This window comes from Podarcis raffonei, chromosome 3 (assembly GCF_027172205.1).
Source record: "Podarcis raffonei isolate rPodRaf1 chromosome 3, rPodRaf1.pri, whole genome shotgun sequence".
In the NCBI taxonomy this organism is placed as follows: Eukaryota; Metazoa; Chordata; class Lepidosauria; order Squamata; family Lacertidae; genus Podarcis; species Podarcis raffonei.
The window spans coordinates 122,411,373-122,423,978 of record NC_070604.1 but is presented as its reverse complement, the minus strand read 5'-3'; the positions used below and the strand labels follow the sequence as shown (position 1 = coordinate 122,423,978).

Below are 12,606 nucleotides of genomic sequence, written 5' to 3'. Positions count from 1 at the left end.
GGAATCCTATTCGGAAGAAGGGAATTTCCCTTAAAGAAAGGGAAACGTTGACAGCTATGATCCGGACACAAAAGTTGGCAAAGTTGTTGAGCTTTGGCAGTAAACTTTGGGTAAAGCTTTTAGCTTCTTTGCGGGAACTCTGCCAAATAATCGACACTTCTGATAGGGCCGCCATATGCCCAAGTTTCTCCAGACATTTTAACTGGTTTTTGAATTTTCCGCTGGGACGCCCTTTCAATGGGCAAATCCCCGCATTCCCCCCTGACCAGGACACAAGGCAGGTAACAGACAAAAATTAAAACGACTTAAAACGTAAGGGAGAAAAATAAAACAATAAATCATTAATAGAATTACAACTGTGTGTGCGCGCGCACAGGGGGCAGTGGGGCTGGAGTCTGACCCACGGGAGGTGGGCAGCGATTTGTGGGGAGTTGTACTGGCCAGGAGGCAAGAGTTGGAGACAGGGGAAGCTCCGGAGATGGAGGGTGGAGTGCAAGAGGGGTCGGAAGAAGAGGAGGAAGAGGCAGGCTAAGCAAGTGAAGAGCCAGGGGCTTCCCTACCCTCCTGCATCACTGTCTCCCAGAACCAGGAGGGGACTGAAAAGGGAGGAGCAGAGGACGTTTCCTGGCAGGCGCAGTCTCTGGCTGCGCGCACGTAGCCCGCCAGGGGAAGGTACATAAATTGGTGCAGGGGAGAGTGGTCCCCAGTTGCTGCATCTGTTCCATAGAGGATGGACCTGGGAATAGCTGCCTGGGCACAAGATTGGAGTGTGTGAGTATCCAGAGCTATAGAAGCGACTGAATAAATAAAAAATTGTCCAGTAGCACCTTAGAGACCAAGTAAGTTTGTTCTGGGTATAAGCTTTCGTGTGCATGCACACTTCTTCAGATACAAGATGATATCCAGCTCTACCTCTTTTTCAAATCAGAACCAGTGAAGGCAGTGAAGATTGAGGTTGAATCCTGACAAGACAGAAGTACTGTTTTTGGGGGACAGGAGGCGGGTGGGTGTGGAGGACTCCCTGGTCCTGAATGGGGTAACTGTGCCCCTGAAGGACCAGGTGCGCAGCCTGGGAGTCATTCTGGACTCACAGCTGTCCACGGAGGTGCAGGTCAATTCTGTGTCCAGGGCAGCTGTTTACCAGCTCCATCTGGGATGCAGGATGAGACCCTCCCTGCCCGCAGACTGTCTTGCCAGAGTGGTGCATGCTCTGGTTATCTCTTGCTTGGACTACTGCAATGCGCTCTACGTGGGGCTACCTTTCAAGGTGACCCGGAAACTACAACTAATCCAGAATGTGGCAGCCAGACTGGTGACTGGGAGCGGCCGCCGAGACCATATAACACCGGTCTTGAAAGACCCACATTGGCTCCCAGTAGATTTCTGAGCACAATTCAAAGTGTTGGTGCGGACCTTGAAAGCCCTAAACGGCCTTGGTCCAGTATATCTGAAGGAGCATCTCCACCGCCATCGTTCAGCCCGGACACCTGGGTCCATCTCCAAGGGCCTTATGGCAGTTCCCTCATTGCGAGAAGCAAAGCTACAGGGAACCAGGAAGAGGGCCTTCTGGGTGGTGGCACCTGCCCTGTGCAACACCCTCCCACCAGATGTCAAAGAGAACAACTGCTTCCAGACTTTTAGACGACATCTGAAGGCAGCCCTTTTTAGGGAAGCTTTTAGTGTTTGATGTACTATGGTATTTTAATATTTTGTTGGAAGCTGCCCAGAGTGGCTTGGGAAGCCCAGCCAGATGGGCAGGGAATAATTAATAAATTATTAATTATTATTATTATCTCCACTGACCTTCATTCCAAGGAAACTGAGCCTGGGTTAGTGCCTGGGAACCTGGGGTCTCTCACTGCTCAAAGATCGGGATCACGTGTAAAAATATTGAACTATGAACCAATAGTCTTTCTCAGTTCCCAATGTCATGCCAAAGTTACTTTCAACTCTCCTCCTTCATTTATGCTAAGAACCGCAGGTATTCATTTTGAGGGATCTGCTCCCAGTGGCGTAGGAAGGGGTGGGGTGGGCGCCCCAGGTTCTATCCGGGGGGGGTGTTTGACATTGTTGCGGGCGACACCCCCGTTTGGACCCCCCCCCCGCTCCAGGAGCCAAAGCCCCTATCGCCGCCACTGTCTGCTCCATCCGGCACGGACACACTCACCAGAACCCCTTTGCTGGCTGTTCATCAGTATGCGGATGATACCCAGCTCTACCTCTCTTTCAAATCAGAACCAGTGAAGGTGGTGAAGGTCCTGTGTGAGTATCTGGAGGAGGTTGGAGGATGGATGGCGGCTAACAGATTGAGGTTGAATCCCGACAAGACAGAAGTACTGTTTTTGGGGGACAGGGGGCGGGCTGGTGTGGAGGACTCCCTGGTCCTGAATGGGGTAACTGTGCCCCTGAAGGACCAGGTGCGCAGCCTGGGAGTCATTCTGGACTCACAGCTGTCCAAGGAGGTGCAGGTCAATTCTGTGTCCAGGGCAGTTGTCTACCAGCTCCACCTGGTACGCAGGCTGAGACCCTACCTGCCCGCAAACTGTCTCGCCAGAGTGGTACATGCTCTGGTTATCTCCTGCTTGAACTACTGCAATGCGCTTTACGTGGAGCTACCTTTGAAGGTGACCCGGAAACTACAACTAATCCAGAATGTGGCAGCTAGACTGGGGACTGGGAGCGGCGGCCGAGGCCATATAACACCGGTCTTGAAAGACCTACACTGGCTCCCAGAACGTTTCTGAGCACAATTTAAGGTTTTGGTGCTGACCTTTAAAGCCCTAAATGGCCTCAGTCCAGTATACCTGAAGGAGCGTCTCCACCCCCATCGTTCTGCCCGGACACTGAGGTCCAGCGCCGAGGGCCTTCTGGCGCTTCCCTCTTTGCGAGAAGTGAGGTTTCAGGGAACCAGGCAGAGGGCCTTCTCAGTGGTGGCACCCGCCGTGTGGAACCTCCTCCCACCAGATGTCAAAGAGAAAAATAACTACCAAACTTTTAGAAAACATCTAAAGGCAGCCCTGTTTAGGGAAGCTTTTAATGTTTAATAGGTTATTGTATTTTAGTGTTTTGATGGAAGCCGTCCAGAGTGGCTGGGGAAGCCCAGCCAGATGGGCGGGATATAAATAATATATTATTATTATTATTATTAGTAGTAGTAGTAGTAGTAGTAGTAGTAGTATTTGCTGCACGACACAGATAGACAATTACGGAATCACACCAATATCCTTTATTCTATCATTAAGAAAGCAACGCATCAGCAGCTCACTAAGCAAACAGATTATGTCCACAGCTGCTCGGCTGCTCCCTGCACCGGGCATGTCTTCATGTCGTCTTGGGGAGCTGTGGGGCTGTTTCAGTGGCTGCATTCCGCTTGCCATAAAGCGATTCACCCGCGATTCAAAGTCCATATAGTGCCAACGGTTCCGCTGAAAAAGGCAGGCCTTAAATGGCCGGCCGCCCCAGAGCTTTGGTCTATACATACAAGGAAAGGGGAGCAATACAATTTGGGGGGAGCCTGGCACCTCCTCCCCAGGTCAGTGGAGAAGGCGGGCAGCAAAGATGGCACGCTCACAGGGTAGACAGAAACATTACAGTAGACTCTACAAGCAAGCCCTGAGAGACAGAAAGGCTGAGATGCCGCTAGCCCCCCAGTTCCTCTGAGGGGCAGCCAGGAGCTGGCAGAAAGAAAAGGTGCCTGCGATTCTTGGCCAGCCTCTCTGAGGTCCCACCAATTCCTCTCCAACAGGATATTCCATTTGTTCTTTGGACGCCCAGCTTCCCTCCTCACTGCGTCAAGCATTTCACGCCAGCGTCCTCGGCGTGCCCACAGTTAGTTTTCCCCCAGCTGGAAAAACTGCACTGGAGCAAGCTGTCTTCCGTCCCTTTGCAGGCCACGTCGTCCATCCAGATACGTCCTTTCCCTGGGGGGAGAATTGGAGAACACCGTCATCAGCTGGGATTCCTGGCCCCCAACAAACCCAAGGCACCTCCCTCCCTCTGGTTACCATCGCTGTGAGAGCATCCTTGACCAGCCAAAGCTGTCGGGGAAGGAGGTTTGGACTAAACACCAGGAAGAACTTTCTGAGAGTACCGTATTTTTTGCTCTATAGGATGCACCGGACCATAGGATGCACTGGGCCATAGAAGGGGGAGAACAGGGAAAAAAATAATCTCCCCCTCTTTGCTCAGCGCCCCTTCAGCGAAGCGGCAGGAGAAACGGAGCCCCTTCCATTTCTCTTCCCGCTTCACTGAAGGGGCGCTGCACAGAGAGAGAAAACTGTGCAGCGCCTCTCCAGCGAAGCGAAGCCAGGAGAGCAAGAGGGACCGGTGTGCACTGACCCCTCTCACTCTCCAGGCTTCAGACGGCTATCCGCAAGATAGCCGCCTGAAGCCCCCGGAGCGCAGCGGGAGTTCCCGCTGCACTCCGGGGGCTTCAGGCGGCTTCAGCGAAAGCAACGTGAAGCCTCCGGAGCGCGGGGGGAGCTCTCCCTCTGCGCTTCAGAGGCTTCGCGTTGCTATCGCTGAAGCCAAGGAGCCTGCATTCGCTCCATAGGACGCACACACATTTCCCCTTCATTTTTGGAGGGGAAAAGTTATGTCCTATAGAGCGAAAAATACGGTAAGAGCTACAGTCATACTTTGGGTTAAATGTGCTTCAGGTTATGCTCCGCGGCGACCCGGAAGTAACAGAGTGCATTACTTCCGGGTTTTGCCACTTGCACATGCGCAGAAGCTCAAAAGGACGTCACGCGCATGCGCGGAAGTGGCAAAACGTGACAGACGCACGCGCAGACGCGTCTTATGTTCTACTCAGGATGTGAACGGGGCTCCAGAACGGATCCCGTTCGCATCCAGAGGTACCACTGTATTCAAGGGACTCCATCTGAAGGTGGTCAATTCTCCTTTACTGGAGGTTTTTAGCAGAGGTTGGATTGGGGTAGGCAAACTAAGGCCCGGGGGCCGGATCCGGCCCAATTGCCTTCTCAATCCGGCCACAGACGGTCTGGGAATCAGCATATTTTTACATGTCCTTTTTTAAATAAAATGCATCTCTGGGTTATTTGTGGGGCATAGGAATTCGTTCCATTTCCCCCCCTTCAAAATATAGTCCGGCCCCCCACAAGGTCTGAGGGACAGTGGACCGGCCCCCTGCTGAAAAAGTTTGCTGACCCCTGAACTACTCTATTCCAAACTTAAAAATGGAACAACGTGACCAGTCCAACGAAGTTGATGTTGAAGAATCATCGCTTCGACGTTGGTGATCTTTGCTTCTTCCAGTACACTGGTATTAGTTCGCCTGTCTTCCCAAGTCACGTGTAAACTGATATACAATATATAGAGGCCACAGACTGCAGCATGGCTTGGAACAGCACTTTAAAGCTTTCTTAAAAGCCTTAGCAAAAAGAGGGGGGGGGATAGAAGTTATAGCCCCTGTGAGGTTTTAATTCTAGGGAAACAGGCCTGTTGATATACCAGCTGCGATTCCAGAAAGTCCCTCTTGTCAAGACGACTTTGGCTTCTGGCCAGTTAGGGCTGGTGCCTTTATTTTGCTGAGTAAGCAGAACCAAAACCAACAGCTCAAGTTCACAGTCCCATTGCTGGCATCCCTGAGCATCCTTGGAGGATTTGAGTGCAGGACTGGTCCATTCGCAAGCCAAAAGTGCGTCTCTGTCCCTCCTCCCAACCCCCGTTCGATGACAACCTCTCAAATTCCCTTGCTGGAAGTGGTGACTCAGGCCTCATCCTTTCCAGCCTGTGAATCAACAGCAATAAAGAAGATTTCGCTCCCAGGACTGTGCTAAAGATTCCCTCCACAAAGTGGATAATGGAGATTAAAAAAAGAAAAAAGAAAATCTGAGCCAGGAAAAGCTCTAGCTTAGCTTTGCCAGGACTAATAGGAACCGAGTGGAGATCTGAAGGAGGTTTCTAACTCATCGGAGAAGGGACGTTTCCTTGGAAAGGCCACAGGAACAAAGAGAAATGTTTGGAACCACAGCTGGGCTGGGCCTGTATATTTGTTCGGCATGGACCCCACTGTCTCTCAAAGGCTGGGGCTGGTAACCACATGCATGAGACCTGAAGCTTTTACAGATATTAAGGGAGAAGCTTGGTCTGACTCATATTTCAATGTGTTGTTTATTCGTTTATTCGTGTCTGGCTCTTCGTGACCCCATGGACCAGAGCAAGCCAGGCACTCCTGTCTTCCACTGCCTCCCGCAGTTTGGTCAAACTCATGCTGGTAGCTTCGAGAACACTGTCCCACCATCTCGTCTTCTGTCGTCCCCTTCTCCTTGTGCCCTCCATCTTTCCCAACATCAGGGTCTTTTCCAGGGAATCTTATCTTCTCATGAGATGGCCAAAGTCTTGGAGCCTCAGCTTCAGGATCTGTCCTTCCAGGGAGCACTCAGGGCTGATTTCCTTCAGAATGGAGAGGTTGGATCTTCTTGCAGTCCATGGGACTCTCAAGAGTCTCCTCCAGCACCATAATTCAAAAGCATCCATTCTTCGGCAATCAGCCTTCTTTATGGTCCAGCTCTCACTTCCATACATCACTACTGGGAAAACCATAGCTTTAACTATACGGACCTTTGTCAGCAAGGTGATGTCTCTGCTTTTTAAGATGCTGTCTAGGTTTGTCATTGCTTTTCTCCCAAGAAGCAGGCGTCTTTTAATTTCATATTTCAATGTAGATGAATCTAAATTCACACTCTCTGGAATGATATGCAAATGAAAAAGGCAGCTGTCCTTCAAAATTTGCATTTCTTTGAATTTTGTGATGTGGTTCTTGAACACCCCCAAAGTACAAAAATGCAAGTATGGGAGGGAAGTGTGCCAAAAATATATATGCACATTTTAGTGAAAACAGAATGCGGAAATGCATTATCTTAGGTAAAATTACATACAAAATGTGTATATCACTAAGATGCGGACAAATTTCCATGGGGTTTTAAATTTGTAATTTGCAAACTGGTGCAAATATGTAGAGGACTGAATTTAAGATTGGGAAAACGAGGGATGGAGAAAAACTGAAAATGACAGATTGGCTATATACCTGACTTGAAGTTTTAATAGGGTTGATTTGTCTCCTAGGAAACAGACTTCAATGGGCCTTATGGGGAAAGCTATAGGTAACTTGCAACTTATGCATGTAATTTGAGCTCATTCAGCTTTACGTGCTTGGCAATAATAATAATAATAATAATAATAATAATAATAATAATAATAATAAAAATCATAATAATAATATAAACCAGGTGAAAGGGGGACAGGCATCCAGGAAAAAAAGACTTTGGCATTCCTACCCATCATTGAAACCTATACACAATTTTGGCTTTAGGCATAATCCTTGGACTGTTGCCTGTATTTCAGTAACACTTTGGGCAAACATCCTGTTTAGGCAGGATTGAAGTGTAGAAGAAGAAGAAGAAGAAGAAGAAGAAGAAGAGGAGGAGGAGTTTGGATTTGATATCCCGCCTTTCACTCCCTTTCAGGAGTCTCAAAGCGGCTAACATTCTCCTTTCCCTTCCTCTCCCACAACAAACACTCTGTGAGGTGAGTGGGGCTGAGAGACTTCAGAGAAGTGTGACTGGCCCAAGGTCACCCAGCAGCTGCATGTGGAGGAGCGGAGACGTGAACCCGGTTCCCTAGATTACGAGTCCACCGCTCTTAACCACTACACCACACTGGCTCTCTTATGAGGAATGTTGAGGATGTTTAGCCTGGATAAAAGGTGACTGAGAGGAGATGTGATAGCCTTCTTCAAAAGGGCTGTCACATGGAAGATGGAGCAAGCTTGTTTTCTCCTGCTCTGAAGGGCAGGACTCGAACCCGTAGCTTCAAGTTACAAGGAAGGAGATTCCAACTAAACATCAGGAAGAAATTTCTGGCAGTAAGAGTTGTTTGACAGACTCCCTTGGGAGGCTGTGGACTCCCCTTCCTTGGAGGTTTTTAAGCAGAAGTTCAGTGGCCATCTGTCAAGGACGCTTTAGCTGTGATTCCTGCATTTCAGGGGGTTGGACTAGATGACCCTTGGGGTACAAATTTTGCTCTTCCACTGCAATGGAAAACACCCTCGCATCTTTTCCCGTCTCACACTTAGGTTGACCAAAGGAGAAGAAGAAGAAGAAGAAGAGTTTGGATTTCATATCCCGCTTTATCACTACCCGAAGGAGTCTCAAAGCGGCTCACATTCTCCTTCCCCTTCCTTCCCCACAACAAACACTCTGTGAGGTGAGTGGGGCTGAGAGACTTCAAAGAAGTGTGACTGGCCCAAGGTCACCCAGCAGATGCATGTGGAGGAGCGGGGAATCGAACCCAGTTCACCAGATTACGAGACTACCGCTCTTATAACCACTACACCACACTGGCTCTGTAGGGAGACAGAGGACACATCAGAGAAGGAATATAGGAAGTTTCCTATATTTGTCCCTCCATTCCAGGTGGAAAAATCAAAATTGGAAACAGAACTGTTAGATCCCAAAACTAAGACTTTGTCAAGGATGTATAACTTGCTGCTGAAATGGAATACTCAGGATGAAACGGTTAAATCTGTTATGATTAAGTGGGCACAAGATGTTGGACATAACATTATGATGGCTGACTGGGAAGAGTTATGGACCACAGGTATGAAGTTTACGGCATGCAATGCCTTAAGAGAGAATATTATGAAAATGATATACAGGTGGTACATGACACTAGTCAAGCTTGCAAAAATCTATCACTGGCCCGATAATAAGTGTTGGAAATGTAAAGAAACTGAAGGTACTTTCTTTCACCTTTGGTGGACGTGCTCAAGGATTAAGGCTTTCTGGGAGATGATATATAATGAAATGAAAAAGGTATTTAAATATACCTTCTTGAAGAAACCAGAGGCCTTCCTCCTGGGCATGGTCGGTCAATTGGTGCCAAAGAAGGATAGAACTTTCTTTTTGTACGCTTCAACAGCAGCAAGAATACTTATTGCAAAGTATTGGAAGACACAAGATCTACCCACCCTGGAAGAATGGCAGATGAAGGTGATATAGTCTAGGGAACTGGCGGAAATGACTGGCAGAATCCAAGACCAGGGAGAAGAGTCGGTGGAAGAAGATTGGAAGAAATTTAAAGACTATTTACAGAAATACTGTAAAATTAATGAATGTTAGAATGATGTCGGAATGAAGTTAAGTGGTTTTAGCAGCAATGTTACAAAGGAGTATGTAAAAATGGATTGCTAACAGGTGAGAATCTAAAGTTATAATATATTAAGATAAAGGATTAAGATAAAAACAAAGAGGGAAGGATTTGCTGAATTAACTAATTGAACTGGAATACAAAAAAGGGAGGTGTGAGAAGGTCAGGGAAATAAGTAAATGAAAGACAAGTCATGGAAAGATTGATTTGTTTTTAATTGTTTTTATTTTTCTGTATTTTGTATTTTCTCTTTTCTCTTTTTTTTCTTTTTCTTATTATTGTAACTTTTTTTTTGAAACTTTAATAAATATCATTTAAAATATATATATATATATTTGTCCCTCCAGACCTGACTCTGGCCAGCAACAGCTTTTCAAGGGATTTCAAGGGATTGTGCTTTTCCCTTCAGCAGCTGCTCAATACCCCTTCTACTTATAATTTTATTTCTTTGCTACATTTACACGGCAGAAGTTCGCAAGGCAAAGCAGCAGAAACGGAAACCCCGGAGGGCCCTGCTTTGTGCGTGCGAAAAGACCAAAGCAAGGGAAAGAATCGGGATGGACCAGACATATTTGCACAAACTAGTCATGCAAATTTCAAAATATTTGCAGACCAGCCTTCCTCTCTCCCCGCCCTGATCAAAAGAGGTAATGCAATGCTGGAACGGTCACAACACAGCCATGGCTTGGATAACACCAGGGGATCTCCTGACCCATAACTTTGGGGGTTCTGCTGCCGCTCAGCGGGGCTTGTTTGGAGATGGTTGCGGTCAATTGCACCTCTCTCTGCCTCTCTTTCCCAGGCAGGAGCGCCTGGGTGGCCCCTGACCACACAATAATAATAGCTAGACCATCAAGAAGGCTGATCGCTGAAGAATGGATGCTTTTGAATTCTGGTGCTGGAGGAGACTCTTGAGAGTCCCATGGACTGCAAGAAGATCCAACCTCTCCATTCTGAAGGAAATCAGCCCTGAGTGCTCACTGGAAGGACAGATCCTGAAGCTGAGGCTCCAAGACTTTGGCCACCTCATGAGAAGAGAAGACTCCCTGGAAAAGACCCTGATGTTGGGAAAGATGGAGGGCGCAAGGAGAAGGGGACGACGGAGGACGAGATGGTGGGACAGTGTTGGGAAAGATGGAGGGCACAAGGAGAAGGGGACCACAGAGGACGAGATGGTGGGACAGTGTTGGGAAAGATGGAGGGCACAAGGAGAAGGGGACCACAGAGGACAAGATGGTGGGACAGTGTTCTCGAAGCTACCAGCATGAGTTTGACCAAACTGCGGGAGGCAGTGGAAGACAGGAGGGCCTGGCGTGCTCTGGTCCAGGGGGTCACTAAGAGTCGCACACAACTCAAAGACTAAACAACAACAAATAAAATTTATTTATATCCCGCCCTCCCCAGCTGAAGCATGGCTCAGAACGGCTAACAACAGTAAATAATACAGCATTCTAAAATTATAAAACTGATTATAAAATCAGTTCAAATCAAATTGATGGCAACCATTGGGCTAGAGTTCTGTGAAGAATTACGAAAGGAGGGGGTCAGGCTGCGCCTTGGCCAAAGGCCTGGTGGAACACTCTGTCTTGCAGGCCCTGCGGAAAGATGTCAAGTCCCGCAGGGCCCTAGTCTCTTGGACAGAGCGTTCCACCAGATTGGGGCCACAGCCAAAAAAGCCCTGGCTCTGGTTGAGGCCAGCCTAACCTCCCTGTGGCCCGGGATCTCCAAGATGTTTTTGTTTGAAGACGGTAAGGTCCTCCGTGGGACATTCCAGGAGAGGCGGTCCCGCAGGCCCTTGACCACAAAGAAAGCCATTACGTAGAGGTGAGCGTTGAATGGGAGACCGAAATCAAAGACTGGGAAGTGCCAAGGATCTCCTTATCCAGTTCTTGGACTCTGGAACACATCCCCTGCATTTTTCCCAGGCGGGGAAATTTGCAAAGATATGGGAGGTTGACACTATCAGTATCTCTGTCCTTGTGTTGCACAGCACGGAGCAGCTGAGACTGAGAGAGACTCAAATGTGAAAGGATGATGGCTCCGTGGGAGAGAATTTGCTCTGCACACAGAAAGCTCCAGGTTCGAATCCAGGCATCTCCAGCCTGATGTTCATCAGCCAAAGGCCTGGCTGAAGAGAAATGTTTTCACTTGGTGTCTAATGAAGGCGCCAGGTGAGCCACCCAGAGAAAAGCATTCTGCAAAAGGGGGGCCACCACAGAAAAGTCCTGTTCTTGTGCTGCCATGCTCCAGACCTCTAATGGAAGAACGGTCTCAGATGATGATCTCAGGGTCCAGGTAGGTTCATGTGCTGGTCCTATGGGTTACCCAAGAGGCGAGGTCCAAGTCTGGTCCGTGGTCAAAGGTGCAACGGGGAGGCAGTCCGCAGTAGCTGAAGCTGGGTGCAGGGCAGGGAGCCGGGTGAAGTCAGGAACAGGCTTGCAAGCAGGGGGCCAGGGCGGGTCAGGAACTCAGACAGGAAAGCAGGACAGGGTTCAGGCAGGAACTAGCAACCAGCGATGTTGCTCCCGCAACTTGGGACTGGGGCTGGCTGGCTTTTATCTCTCCCGAGGCATAGGACAGCCCCGATCCTCTGGTGACTCACCTCTCCTGGCCTGAAGGCGAGCACTCCTCCTGCGGGAACTTAGTTCCCTCCGCCTCTCTGCCCTGAGCCTCTGCAGCTCAAGAGAGGCTGGAGGGTTACCGGACCCAGAGGCAACCTCCGCTTCCTCTGATGGGGCTGAGAGTGGAGCACCTGCAGGCAATGGGTCCTCCATCACCTCAGGAGCCAGAGCAGACTCAGCTGGTGCCTGCACCTGAGGATCCAGCACAGGTGAGGGCCCTTCAGGTTAAAGCCCCAGCCCCGGCTCAGCTGGTTCTGGAGGCGGGGAATCCTGTGCAGGCTGGGATTCCTCAGGTTCAGCATCCGAATCCGAATCCCAGGCCATCACAGTTCATATGGGGAGAGGAACATGGAAAGCTCAGACCATGGTTCCACCCAGCTTAGCATTTTCCACAGTAGTTGGCAAATGTTCTCCAGGGTTTCAGCCATGGTTTTCTCCTGCTCCTACCTAGAGGTTCCACTGGAGAACGAGACCAGGACTCTCTGCACGCAGAGCAAATGCTCGACCCATTAATGGATCGTGGTGTTGCTGCCATTACCTTGCCCAAAGACGGCCACCCTGTAAATCTCTTCTGCCCCTCGGAAGCCCAGCATCCGGCACACCACGTCTCCGTCTTTCTTGTCCCAGCCGTCGTCACAAACGGTGCCCCACGATCGGTCATGGTAAACCTCCACCCGCCCTTCGTGGGGCCCCGAGCCGTTCACCAGGCGGATAATGCCCTCCTCGGAAGCAGGTGCTGCAAGGTAAGGAAGGGGAGGAAAAGAAGAAACCACAGATGGAATTAAAAAAGTCAAACCAAGAATTCATGCTTTGC

The 12,606-nt window shown here is 49.3% G+C and overlaps 1 protein-coding gene across 1 annotated transcript in view; it reads right to left on the bottom strand.

Moving 5' to 3' along the window:
* Positions 1–3,211: 3,211 nt before the first annotated feature.
* SCARA5 (scavenger receptor class A member 5) overlaps positions 3,212–12,606 on the bottom strand; it is a 96,440-nt gene continuing 87,045 nt past the window's right edge. The window contains exons 8-9 of the mRNA XM_053383840.1: positions 12,331–12,528; positions 3,212–3,920 (exon numbers count right to left, since the gene is read on the bottom strand). Coding sequence (XP_053239815.1) covers positions 3,784–3,920; positions 12,331–12,528 — 335 coding nt within the window. The 3' untranslated portion in view covers positions 3,212–3,783. The remainder of the gene's footprint in view (positions 3,921–12,330; positions 12,529–12,606) is intronic.